The sequence below is a fragment of the Ctenocephalides felis genome, unplaced genomic scaffold, assembly GCF_003426905.1.
Source record: "Ctenocephalides felis isolate EL2017-DRISC unplaced genomic scaffold, ASM342690v1 CF-g0.4_SCAFFOLD_01886, whole genome shotgun sequence".
In the NCBI taxonomy this organism is placed as follows: Eukaryota; Metazoa; Arthropoda; class Insecta; order Siphonaptera; family Pulicidae; genus Ctenocephalides; species Ctenocephalides felis.
In genome coordinates this window covers 126,036,547-126,051,033 of record NW_020538040.1, presented here as the reverse complement: position 1 = coordinate 126,051,033, position 14,487 = coordinate 126,036,547, and the positions used below count along the sequence as shown (strand labels likewise).

The 14,487-nt window shown below is 32.2% G+C and overlaps 1 protein-coding gene across 1 annotated transcript in view; it reads left to right on the top strand.

The window, feature by feature from the left end:
- Window positions 1–12,974, top strand: part of LOC113375866 (neuroligin-1) — a gene marked incomplete in the record, with an annotated part of 295,207 nt that extends 282,233 nt beyond the window's left edge. Inside the window, 3 exon segments of the mRNA XM_026615815.1 lie at window positions 1,206–1,430; window positions 8,259–8,546; window positions 12,443–12,974. Of these exon segments, the coding sequence (XP_026471600.1) occupies window positions 1,206–1,430; window positions 8,259–8,546; window positions 12,443–12,717 (788 nt within the window).
- Window positions 12,975–14,487: the final 1,513 nt, after the last annotated feature.

Below are 14,487 nucleotides of genomic sequence, written 5' to 3'. Positions count from 1 at the left end.
AGAATAAATTTTGTTTTTTTTTAATTAAGTTAAATAGTTAATGGTTACTATACTATAGACATGACAAATATAGCCGTCAATACACAACATTCTGCCACTTATATTTATTTATTTATTTATTTATTTTATTTATACAGTACAATTGTACAATGGTACATAACTTAAATTAATAGATAACATACTATATTAAATGAAATATAATTTACAAAAAAACAAATGTTCACTTGAAATCTTATTCTAATTTTCACAGAATAGTTTACTGAAAATTATAATTTAAATACTCATCAATAGAGTAAAAAACTTGCTCTTTAAAAAATGTATTGAGTAGTTTATAAAATTTCCTATTTTCAACTTCTCTAATACCTAGTGGCAGCTTATTGTAAAGCATTATGCCCAGACCATCTAAGGTATTAAATGTAGAGGCAAATTTCAATGTGGGACCTTTTACAAGTTTATGTCTTGTGTCATAATAAATACATTCGGGATTTGGGCTTAAATTAAACAGGTTACCATTATTTTTTATAAAGCAGAGGGTGATTAGGAGAAAAATGCATGGAACAGGTAGAATCTTGTGCTCATGGAAAAAAGGTCGACAAGATGTAGTGGACGAAAGGGAAAATATAACTCTGATTGCTTTTTTCTGTAATTGAAAAACTGATGTTAGTAGCGGTGAAAACCCCCAAAATTGAATGCCGTAAATTACATTAGAATAAAAATATGAGTATATATATATATATATATATATATATATATATATATATAAAATTACATATATAAATATAAAATTTCCTAGACTAGCTAGATTTGCTGCGTAAATTTTACATATTTTTACATATGTGAATAAACATCGCTAAAGTTAAGAAACTTGCACATCAGTGAAGAATCCATCCAATACATCTGCGAAACGAGCATACATTTTTTAATTTTATACTCGATTGTTTAATTTTATAGAATCAATAGTGTTCCAAATACATTTTTTTAAATTCTGACTGTACATTAAAAATTCAGTATTGATGTATCGCTATAGTATCTTCTGTTGTTATTTTACATAGCACTATTGGCAGTATAAAATGAAGTCACTAGGTCAGTCGATCTGGCAAGAATTCCAATAGGATTAGTAACTTGTGCTGGCTTGCAAGTTGATACGTTATTACATGGCATCAGTGACTCATGAAACACATTGTACCACAAATTGTTTTGTCTAGAATGCGTAAACACGACAAGCGTTCCCGGAGTCCTGCTGGCTTCCACCCCGATCACGACGCCGGTCGCCAACGATACCGCATACACAGGAAATAATCTATTGCGAAGTTTGGCAACCAAATATCACAGCTACGCAACGGCGTTGGGCGTCACGATTGCCGTTGGCTGCTTCTTACTTCTATTGAATGTGCTCATCTTCGCTGGAATTTATCACCAGCGCGGAAGAGGTAAATTATAATATAATATAATATAATATACATAAATATATATATATATATATATATATATATATATATATATATGTGTGTGTGTGTGTGTGTATAAGGTGTCCCAGACCTTGACGAAACGAGGGGATAGTAATGACCCTACCTGTTCTTAAAATTGTGAGCTTTTAATTGCAACCTAGACCTTTGGTGAAATTATGACTATTTTTTGGTTATTGTGGTTAACTAAGGTGATCCTACGTCCCCGTTTGGCCGGCACAGTTTCGGATTTCCATCTTGTGATTTAGATCTTTTGTTCCAGATTTTTACGGGTTTTCGAGAAGTAGAAGTTTGAACTATCAAATAATTTTTGAAATTATTAACTTCCTGAAGGAGAAGTTTATGTTTTCATCAAAAAATCCGACTCGCTAATTGTATGTTTTCTTGACGTTTTAAGCCATTCTGAATCGAAAGAGACCAAATTTGGAAAAAGTATGTGTGTGTGTGTGTGTGTGAACAGATTTTTTGCCGTAAATCGACTTTTTCTCCAAAACAGCTAGATCGATTTCAAAAATTTAAAAGCCATTCGATGTATCTCGATGAGGACTAGCGTTTCTGAGATTTGTGCGACGATCGGCCCGGCGTTTTAGCCCGCAATTCTGAATCGATTTTGAAAATTCAAAAACCGTTCGATAGATATTGGTTGGGAATCGTGCTGATTAGTTTTTGGTAAAGATCGGCCGGGCCGTTTTCTTGTAATAAAGTTTTTAAAAAAATTGTCGATTTTTATGATTTTTTTGGCATTTGTCAAAATTAGACCTTCAATCGATGTTTTCTCAAAAACGCCTAAACCGATTTCAGAAATTTGAAAGCCATTTGATGTATCTCAATGACGACCATCGTTTGTCTGTTTTGTGAGACAATCTGCCGAGCCGTTTCTTTGTAATTTGAAAAAAAAGTGTTAAACTTTACCGAATCGCTTTTACAAACTCACAAATTTTTCGGAAGATATTAGTTGGGAATGATACTGGTCAGTTTTAGGTGAAAATCTACCAAGCCGTTTTCTCGTAATTAACTGTTGAAAAAAAAAATTAAGCCGATTTTTATGGAACTTTGTTTGGCGATATATATCATGGCCTTATAGAACTTACTGAAATATTACGGCCTTGCGACAAGTAGTTTAGATTTGAAAATTCATCGAAGTTTGAGAAAATGAGTAGTTTTTTTGACGTTTGTTAAAATTAAAATTAGACGATTTACTTGGTATAACGATAGAGTACTTGGTCTTATTGCACATACTGAACCATTAAAGTCCTACTGAAACTGGTTCAATTATAAAAATTATTGATTTTTGAACATTTGCTTTTATAAAATACTCCGAGTTAACGTGTTCGCTCGTTTTCAATTATGTATGATAAATCCACTCGGAATACTTTTATTCACTCATAAATGAATTTATTTTTTATTGATTAAGTCGAATATTTACACATATTCGGCAAAGGCAAAATGCCAATACCAACTATATAGTTTGATAATAAAATTGGACAAATGAAAAAATATACAGAGCTGAAAAGCATATGAATTGAAAAATATAAGATATAATATAACATCATAGGTAAAATAAGAGATAACATATAATCGAATAAAAAGTTATTACTAAAAGCCCGTTTTCATAAAAATTGATTTATCAAAAAAAAATTTAATAATAAATAGTATATGTTATTTTAAGATCATATTTTAGGTATTTAGCATAAACACTAACCCTTTCCCCGTCCCGGGTCACCATAACAAAAATTTGCCGTCCCGGTTTTCACTTTAAAAATATAGTCACCTTAGGTTAACATTTATTAATTTTGTTTAGTTAAACCTTTGAACCGTAACCGTGAATAACATTTCTAGGGCCACAATCAAAAACATTAATACAATTGCCCCAAGTTTTCAAGAATTAAGACTGTTTGTTGAACTATGAATGTAAAATGTTCAAAATCAGTCGACTTTGAGAGGCCCTCCTTCTGAGTTTCATCAAAAATTGGCGCATTTAATCGGGATTTTAATAGTGCAAAATACTTGATAATATTATTATTGAAAAATTTCGAGTAAAAAATAAACCTAAAACTGACATGATTTTTGAGAACATGTATACATAACAAATGCATATATATATATATATATATATATATATATATATATGTGTGTGTGTGTGTGTGTGTGTGTGTGAGTTATTTAATTTAATCATCTCTATTTAATACTCTCTAAATACTTTATAAATCCGACTTATTTTTCATTGCGTTTTAATACATTGAAACGAAAAGAGGATTCAAATTAAATTCTTTATAAAAATATTTTAAAAATGCCTGTGATGAATTGCACTTTATTACAAATATTTGTAAATAATAAATTATAATGAATTAATTCATTGTAATATATAATTTAGAGAGAAAATTGTCTTAACGAAACATTAAAATTATTTTGGAAGCACGTAATTAAGTGCCTCATGATGTATTTTATACCATATAATGTAAGTAAAACTACATAAAGGATAAAAATGTAATTAATAATTTATTTATTTACTTATCTATTTGCCTTTATATATACAAATATTAAATTTTTATAAATTAATATTAATTGTTTTTTATGTAGTTTAACTCTATTGACATTTATAATTTATTTATTTATCTATTTATGATTAAGTAGGATTAGTACAAGATTTTAGCGCCGAAATTAATAAATTAATTACAAATTTTATGTTATCTTCTAATTGAATTTTACAGAAAATGGGAGTTTGTCTTGTGCATTGATTATAGTTTTAATTTATAGATTATATTAACTTTTGTGTTAATATTTATTTGGTATAGATTTATACCTGGCCATTACTATTAATTGCATATTTAAAATTGTTTGTTAAAAGTTGTGTAGGTATTCTGATGCTATTTGTCTCATTTACATATTAAACATTGTAAAATCTTTAGTTTCAATTATAATAATTTTCACAAGGCAATGAAATTTTGCATTGATTGTATATAATGAAAAATAGTATAAAGAAACTACAGTAGTGCCCCTACGCACTGGTTGAAATCGTTTCGTAATCATGCTCGATATAGAATCGCTCGTATCTCGAAGCATTTTTTTTCATATTACATTTCGATTTCCATGTATTTGCATTAAAATGCTATTCGTTTGAATGTAAAATATACATTTACTATGTATTAATTTAATTATTGTTTTTTTCCTGACATTTATGGTATTGCAAACTCCCATGCTCGAACAGTTGCAACTTTTTCGAGGTGATTTTGATCCACAAACTTTTAGAGCTCTGAAAGATGTTTATAAATTATTGTAAGGCTCTTAGCTCGAGCTATACTCTGTATCAACTCCTTATTTCACGCTTAAATTCTAGAGATATTACAAAAGTAAATAATATTTTGTAAATGTACAAAAAGCTAAAACGCGACTCAACATATACGAGTATAACAGTACAGTCAATATTAATGTATAGTTAACGCTTTAAACGTTGAATTAATCCTGGATATATAAGTATGAGTAAATCATTACCACAAAATTATTATGCAAATATAATTGAAATTATTGACTATAAGATAATTTATCATAAAACAGCCAAAATATTTCTATAGTAGGAAATTCATTGTTACAACTAAAAACTAACGAAATTTATCATATTTTCATTTGGCCATTACCATTTTTCTAAACAACTAATAGTTGCTTAAAGCTCGTAGCTCGAATTTTGCTTGTATGCCCAAGCCACAAATTGCTCCTTCCCAGCTCATATCTCTAAACACTCGTATGTCGGTCTGGATTCCATCATAATTGATTTTTAAACCATATATAGTTATAGTAACCGTCCTTCATGGCGTAACGGTCTAACGCGCGGCCACGTGTGGGAGGGGTTGCAAGTTTTAGCCACCGCTCTGACAACCTGATATCGTTCTGCATCGATGTGTCTTTTCATTTGAAAGTATAGATCAAGAATATGTTACCAATTGAAAATAGCCCATTTCGGGAACTGCGGTGCTATATGGCAATGGGAAATATCTCACACTATTCTGAATCGAGTTGGTGTTCAACTTAGCAGCCGTACGGCAGTACCACTCGATATTATTATTAATATTTTTATATGATTATTAAATATAAAAATGATTTTATTAATACGCAGGAACACAAAATTAAAAAAAGTTGACAGAATTGGGTATGCGACATATGTTTTCCAATAAAGTCTTCACCGCTGAAAATGAATCTAAAGTCAAAATCAAATGGAATCAAATAGCAAATTGAAAAAAAGTGAAAATTTCCGATCTAGTAATTCTTCTGCATGATATTTTAAATCTTATAATTTTTGTTGTTTTCACTTGGATGATCCATTAATTTGTTTTGTAGAATACAGCAATATTTTGCCAACACATTTTAGATATTCAAATTGCAAACATAGTTGCAGATTACCCAGAAGCAATATGTTTGCAAATTACTGCTGAATTATATAAAAAAACTCTATAGATCATTTAATTAAAACTTGATATGAAAATTTAAATTTAATAGTCATTTAAGGTAAAAAAGACCTAAATGAGAGAAATAACAATACTTCGATTATTATGCAGAAGAATTACTAGATCGAAGATTTTGTCATTTAAAAAAAATAGTGGGGTGCATGGCATCGTGCCTTAAGGCAAATTGCTGGAACTTTCCGTACCGTAACAAAATGTTCGAGGAATATTAAATATTTTCAAATAGATTATTACAAATACTGTACCATTGTCTATTATTTATAAGAAACAAAATTGCAAAGTTGAAATTATTTGTTTAAAGTATATTAGAATTTTAGTCAGAATTAAATTTAAAATCTGAATTATTTTCATTATACAAAAAATACAAAAAAAACATTTTTTTTTGAAAAAAAATTGAAAAAAAAATTTTGAAGCAAAACATTTTTTTTCGAAAGCAATTATTTTGTTGAAGCAAACAGAAAGTTCTTTGAATTTGAAACGTTTAGTTCTCTCAAAAGTTGCCATTTTTGTACATTTAGCCTTGTATCTTCGAAATGGCTGAACCTGCCTTTGCCAAAAACTAATCACCTCTTCTCCGAATCATTACAAATTCAATATTTTTTAAATCATTCGAACTGGATGCTCCGTTCTCTCAAAAACTCGATTTGTATTTTCTTCACCCTTTGCTTCGTATCTCCGTAATAGCTGAACCTGCCTTTACCAAAAACTAATCAGGACATTTCCTATCAATAGGAATCGAAAGTTTTTTGAACCATTCAAATCGGTTGATCCGTCCGCCTGAAAACGAGGACGAAAAAATGCGGACATACAAAACACACACACGCCTCAATTTTTTCTGATGTACGCCAAAATGTTCAGAAACCTTCAAAACGTCGAGAAATGCAAAAATTTTTATTTTAGATTTTTGGCCCAATACTATAACTACCCTGCGGGAAGTTAAAAAAATCCAATTGACCCACAAATTTTTTATAAACATTCGTTTATAGCGTTAAAAACTACATTGGAAAACATATGCCGCATACCCAATACAAAGAAGATTTTTATTTTGTGGGTTTGAATAATAACTACGGATTTTGTCAATTTTTTTCTTTTTTTACCATTTGACCCCTATTTTTTACTTTAGATTTGTGTTTAGCGGTAAAAACTACATTGGAAAACGTGTGCCGCCTAACCAATACAGACAACTTTTTTTTATTTTGTGGACTTTGAACAATAATTACAAATTTTGTCGTCTTATTTTTTACTAAATTTTTAGTTTAGATTCGTTTATAACTGTAAAAACTACATTTTTAAAACACTTTCTAATTTAGTGGACATGTGTTATTAACTTCCCGTAGGGCAAGTTATAGTAATCGCAAAAAAATCGAAAATGAAAATTTTTATATATCTTTACGTTTCAAAGGTTTCTGAACATTTTGGCATACCTTAGAAAAAATGGATGTAAGTGTGTGTGTGCGTGTGTGTGTGTGTGTGTATGTGTGTGTGTATGTATGTACGTGTGTGTATGTATGTGCGGATACAAATTTTCGTCGACGATTTCGGGAACACGGATCAACCGATTTGAATAATACAAAAACATTCGATTCGTATTGATAAGGAGCCGTGCTGATTAGTTTTTGGCGAAGGCAAGTCTAGCCGTTCCGAAGATACGGGGCAAAAAGTGCCGAAAACGGTAACTCAGTTTTTTAGAGAACGGAGCGTCCGATTTGAATAATTCAGAAAACATTTTACTTGTATTGACAAGATGAAGAATCCATAAAATTTTCATGAAGGTAGGTCTAGCGGTTTCGGAGATATGGAGGAAAAAGTAAAAAAATGAGCCATTTGGCGGTCAAAAATGATCATTAGACATATGCACATCAAATTATCAGATATTTTATAGAGATTTTAACAATAAGTATACATTTTGTTAACATTCCTATGGGTTCCGTACCAATGCTTATGCGTTAGACAGCGACGCGGCGCTTACGCGCTTTATATTTTGTCCCTATGCAGTTAAAGCAGTACGATTGCTTTGAAAAAAAGTTAAGATCTTCCACAATATGTCAAAATAAAGAACAATTTTTTTTTCAAAAAAAAATTAAAACAATTTTTTTTTTTTTTTTAATTTTTTTCAAAAAAAAGTAATTTTTTGTCCAATTTATAGTTTCTCAAAAATCTTATTTTTTCAAAGTAATTTTTTTTTCAAAAATGTTAATCGTTTTTAAAAAAATAATAATTTTTGGTACGGAAAGTTCTAGCAATTTGCCTTAAGGCACGATGCCTTAATTGCCTTAAGACAGAATTCCACTTACAGCTAGTTATTCGTATGTTTCAATGGCAATTTGTACTTTAGGGAGACGTCGTTGCGAAGGTGGGGATAAAAAATCCCCGTACAGCGATCACGAAAAAGCAAAAGTGGCTGAACAGTCGAAACAGTCGCCACCGCAAATGCAGCGATTCGGCGAATACAGTTGCTACGACGAAAAGTTGTCGAGCTGCGCCGAGAAACGTCCGCTAGCCGATGTCGCCCTCTGTGAGTACCGACGCTCACCCGGGCACGGGCCTCTCGTTGTTGCCGGCTGCGCGGCGAACGCGGGACAAGGTAGCGGTACACACACGCCTTCCAGAAGCAGCATTGCAGGTAATTATGTCGACAAGAAACTAATAAAATAATAATCAATTAATCATTAAGGGGGGCGATACATGTAATCGCCTTAATTTTTACCATGTTTTGAGGACTTTTTAAACTGGGAAGGAATGACTGAATCTTTTTGAACTTTTTTAGGGTTATTTATTATATATTAAAATACACAAAAAAAAATTTTTTTTTAATTTTTTTTTTAAATGGCTGCCGTAAAAATAAATCTGCCAAGACCCTCTCGGAAAACGCCATCAATTTGCGGGCGTTCTCACTTTTCGTGCGGTGATTTGAAATCAAAAAAATTAGTTTGTACGTGTTCATAAAACATATATCTTCTAGTTAAACCAAAAAAAAATTAAAAAAGTCACAAAATCGTAAATTGGCACACCTCAGAAAAAAAAGTTCGATTTTTCACCTTTTTTTCAATGTTTTTTTTTGGTAAAAGGGTTAATTTTTGAAATTTTTTTTGGAATGTTTGAGGTTTAACTAGAAGCTATTACTGTAAAGTAGATGTGTGCAAAATTTCATTGGAATCGGTTGAGAACTTTTTGAGTCATCGCGCCCGCAAATTTCAAAAATGTCGTTTTGAGAAAAACGCGTTTAAAGTTTTGACACATAGAAACAGATAAGAGTATTATAGCACTCGAGCGTCGATTTGAGGCGTGGCACTTAAATGAGTTTTTATTGTATAAATAATGATAATTTTGTTTTGAATATTTACAGGCATATTTTTGAGATGTTATTGTAACGATTTATGAAAAAAAAAATCGATTTTTTTTTCTTGTTACATGTATCGCCCCCTTTAAACAATTTGTTGTTACTTTTCGTTGGTGTGAGAATATAATTGTTTCTGTCTCAGCTGGGTTGGGATCTTGGGTTATGCATGTTATCGATTAAATCGGCTAGTACCGGCATAGTACGGCTCGCTTCGGTTTGTTGACATTTTATTGATATCGTACACTAATGTCAAAATTAGTATATTGTCTAGGGTCAAAAGGTTCAAGTTTACTAGTTATAATAATTTTAATTAATTATATTATTATTGTAATATGAGTACTAAACTAGATGTTCAATGGTCTCAATCGGATCCTTACAAATTTCTAACCTGGGGTGCTGAAATAACATTGCATGAAATCGTATCTGAAAATGAGACTAGCAAAAGGTCCTATATGAAAATATCTGATGACAGTTATGCTGAAGTTTTAGCCACTAATTCTTCACATCATTACGTTAAGTGTGTTGACATTAATCCTAAATCAGTTCCTGCATTAGTAGCAGTGGGGTTAGCCAATGGCAAAGTCAGTCTCATATCGTTTGGTCCACAGGATCATTTAGGACTAGCAGGAAAGGAAATAGTACCTCGCCATGCACGGCAGTGCACTTCATTAGAATGGTGTAAAACCGAAAATGCCTTATTAGCAATAGGTTTAGATAAATGTCGGCCGGACAATTGTATAAAGCTTTGGGATGTTGAACACGGTGGAACGACTTCAGAGGTTGGTTTATCTGATTCAGCACATTCTCTTTGTTGGCTAAATCAATCAAAAAGTTTACTTGCCGGCATGAGCCAGAAATATCTAAAGTTAATTGATGCAAGAGACTCGCTTAAAGTAGTTAATACTGTAGCTACAAAAGCTGTGTATGGTGTAGCTGTAGATCCACAGAATGACAAACAAGTTGCTAGTTACATTGATAATATTATTGCCATGTGGGATTTGAGAATGTTTGACAAGCCCGTTATTACTGTGTCTCAAGGCAAAATTATTATAAAAGTACAGTGGTGCCCAACAAGAAGTAATTTACTAGGATCAGTACATAGGGATAGCTCTATGCTTCATTTACATGATATAAGACGGACACTTCTAAATTCCGATGATTGGGAGCCAGTCGTACTCGAGAGATCTGTTTATCCTGCTTCAGTACAAGACTTTATTGGTAGCCAACCTAATTCAAGTTCCATAGCACCTCTGAGTTCTTTTTGTTGGCATCCTTCATTTGAAAATCGATTACTGGCAACCAATACATCAGGTGCCATAATGGATTATAAAGTTTGTGAACGAATTGCTATGACATACAGCAAAACCAATGATTTAATGTGGTCGTGTTCAAGACAGTCAATAAAATTATTAAAGGAAAATGATATTGAGAGTAAATGGCCCTTTAGTATTGATATTTCAAATGTAATTAAACGACGTGCAAGCTTAGATTATGGTCTCAAGCACGACTTAGAATCAAACGGTCCTCTAGCAGAAGATGAAACACTTTGCACAGCGTGGCAGTGGTTGAGTTTAGCTCAGTCTATGCCCCTAGGAACCGCTGGTGGTGTTAGAGCTGCTCTTAGAATGGACGGGGGCTATGCTGTAATCATTAGTGAAGTTATGTTAACACCTTGGCCAGATTTTCCTGGCGCTTCTGGTGTTAAGATGTATAGAAGTGAAGAACGAGAACTGGCTTTGCAACTATGTGGCTGGGATTCGGGTGTTCTGGACAGACTGGTTGGACAGCATCAGTATACAAGAGCAGCAGCGGTAGCTACTTTTCAATTGAAAGTAAAAACAGCTAGTGAAATCTTAGTGTCTGGTGCTGAGAAGACATCTGATAGTAATTTGTACTCTGTCGCAATGGCTCTAGGTGGTTTTACAGCTGAAAGAAGCGCATTGTGGAGGCAACTATGCTCACAGTCTAGGCAACATTTAACAGATTGTTATTTGCGTGCTGCTTTTGCTTTTCTGACATGTGAGCATGATTCTTATGATGCTGTTTTGAATGAAACTGGAATGGCTGTGGCAGATCGTGTCGGCTTTGCTTGCACATTTTTAAATGACAATAAACTTTCTGAATATTTAAAGCAATTAACCCAAAAGTTAACAGATGAAGGTGATTTAGCTGGATTACTATTAACAGGTACCAGTATAGAAGGTGTAACATTATTGCAAAACTATTTAGATGCGACTGGAGACATGCAGACTGTCAGTTTGATTGCTATTCGAACATTTCCCAATGATTTATTGGCAGATGGTCAAGTTCAAGATTGGATTAATAGCTATCGCGAGCTTTTGGACTCTTGGTTGATGTGGACTCAAAGGGCACTGTTTGACGTTGCTCTCCAAGGTCGCAGCTCCACTAGGCCGTCGCAGTCCATTTACGTCTCATGTAATTTCTGCGGAAAAACATTATCACCATATATGCAAGGTGCCCGAGGAAGAGCTATGCAAAGATTTCCAGGAAAATCTAAGATGTCGTCCTGTCCGAACTGTCGCAAACCACTGCCACGATGTGCTGTATGTTTGATGCACATGGGAACTGCTAGTGGGGATTCTCCATTGCGTGGCTCTGTAGGAGGCATTAGAAATACCCAAGTAACACCCTCTAAAACGACGGAGTTTGATGCTTGGTTCGCATGGTGTCAAATGTGTCGACATGGAGGTCACTCCAAACATATTGTTGACTGGTTCGAAGATCATGTTGAATGCCCAGTGACATCATGCAGTTGCAGATGTTTTACAGTTGATTCTGTTGGACTTTCTAAATTATGTATTAAATAATATAAACAATTATGATAAAGACATAAATAACAATATAGATAGGATAGAACATATTTAATTAGTTTGTAAAAATATATATTTATTTATAAAACAAATAGATGAACAAATATACTATGGGGTACGATACATATTTTTGTTATACGAAAAAGAAATTTATTATATTAGACAACTGCGAAATGGTGCGAAGGGTAGGAACTAGATACAATAAAAATGAAGAACGAAGTGTTTTAGTGCGATGATTGATTTTTTACCAATATGTTTTTAATAATCTGTGTAGTATACGTAATCTTTTATTATTCATCTTTCGACGGTTTAAAATATATAACAAATTTTAATAATTTGCGCTCTTAGGTTCTTCCTCGTACAACACGAACTCTCGCCGCTGCAGTTCGATCGGGGTGGTCGGTCCCCAAGAAGCTGCATGTCGCATCGCGGCAGACGCCGATACTGATGCCGATCAAACGGATTCAGATCCGGCCCCGCTGCCGGATCCGGATCAAGACATTCCGGAGCCGCCGCCACCCCCGAGAAATCAGCCGCCTCAGTCCGGTATTCTGCGTGCGTCCAGCGTCGTTCAGGCCGGCGCGGGCAAAAAACGCGTGCAAATACAAGAAATAAGCGTTTAAAATCTGAGACCAATTGAAGTGTCTGTTTTCGAGTAGCCAAGCTATATGAACTTATACAAATCATGTTTCATTCGGCATTCATTTTTTCAATAAGTGCAACCCTTACCCTCCATCATCCTCGCCTCATCGCGTGTGATAAAATGTGTGATGCATCGGTGTGTGATTTTCTCATGTTTAGTCTTCGGAGTCTTGTTAATTATTTAACTATAGGTGTTTCATATATAAAAGTTCAAATGCCCAGCGTTGACAGATGTGATTGGGCCTGTATACAATATATATATTATTATTATAAACCGTATTAAATTATATATGGAATTGTACGAAATCTATTTATAAAATATATACGAAATTCTCTTGATATACTAACAGGAGTTTTAATTGTTCTAATTTTTTCAACAAGTCCACCGTGGGAAATGCTATAAATACAAGATACCAGTTATCATTTTTAGTAGTTAACTGATATTACAGAAAATATTCTCAAATAAATTTCATGCATGATCTACATTGGGTTTTATGCATTAATAAAAGGTCCCAAATATTTATTTCAATTTTCAATAGATAATGGTGTATGACCGCAACTATTGTTACCAATAATTAAAGCATGTTGTTGTGTATCTGATGCATATTCTAATTATTTTTGTTTCATAAAAACTAAAAAAAAAAGAATAATTATAAGTAAAATATTTAGTAGCAGCATGAATGAAACTAGATAATGATGATAAGCTTTTTAATCCGACTTTAATAGTTTTTCTTACACAATGTTATAGATCTGTAAATAAAATAGGGCAGAGCGCAGGTAAAAAAATCCACCACTAATATCAAAAAACTAATATTTTATTTTGTTGTTAGTTTTGTTGTGAGCATTGTTTTTTTTAGTTCACGTGACCTTAATATAATATTTAAGTATACGCCATTTAATTGTTCTGTAAAATTTATTTATAGTTAGTTTGAGTAAAAAGACTAAACCTTTATCCTGGCAAATAAAGGCATAAACAATCAAAAAAATGTATTAAATAAAAATGTAAATTCAAGTAAATCAAATTAATAGTTGTTTCAACTCTGCTGATGAATAGTTTGGTCAAAATACCAAATTATGGCTATATACACAATTATTTTTATTGTGAAAAATATATCCATGAAAATTATATTATACATTGGTTTGACATGGTAGCTATTATATCGTAAAATTCCTTTAAAAACAAGAACTGTTTGCCTTCTGGCTGTCTCATTTTACTCCGCCCTACCCAGTTCAAAAATAAGAAATAAAAATAGTTTTTCAACAATAAATCAATATTTATTGAAACAACATTTGATGTATAATTGTTTGCTAAATCTTAACCCAATTGCACTTTATTTGTTTTTATTAACTTAAATCTATGTGCATCTGAATTATAATGTAACATATAATCAAAATTAGGCAAATTTACTAATATCCTAATATAGTCCTATTTATCAATTAATTAATATTTCCAATAATGATTGTAAAAATTAAACTTCAATGAATTTTACATAATTTGTTTTGAGTTGTAACTCAGTTTTACCATTTAATCAATTAAGAATATAAATAAAGTACATGTTTTTTCAAATTCTAAAACAAACAGTATAAAATAGGCATCAATCTGAATGAAAGTTCAAGAGGTTGTTGTTAGTTCTTTATGCCGATCGTGAATTGACACAAGGTTCATTGCACAACTTAAGTGTAATTATCTACATATCGATAATGAAAAACTATATTGTTTTTTTTTTTAAATAACATTTTTTTTATTTTGC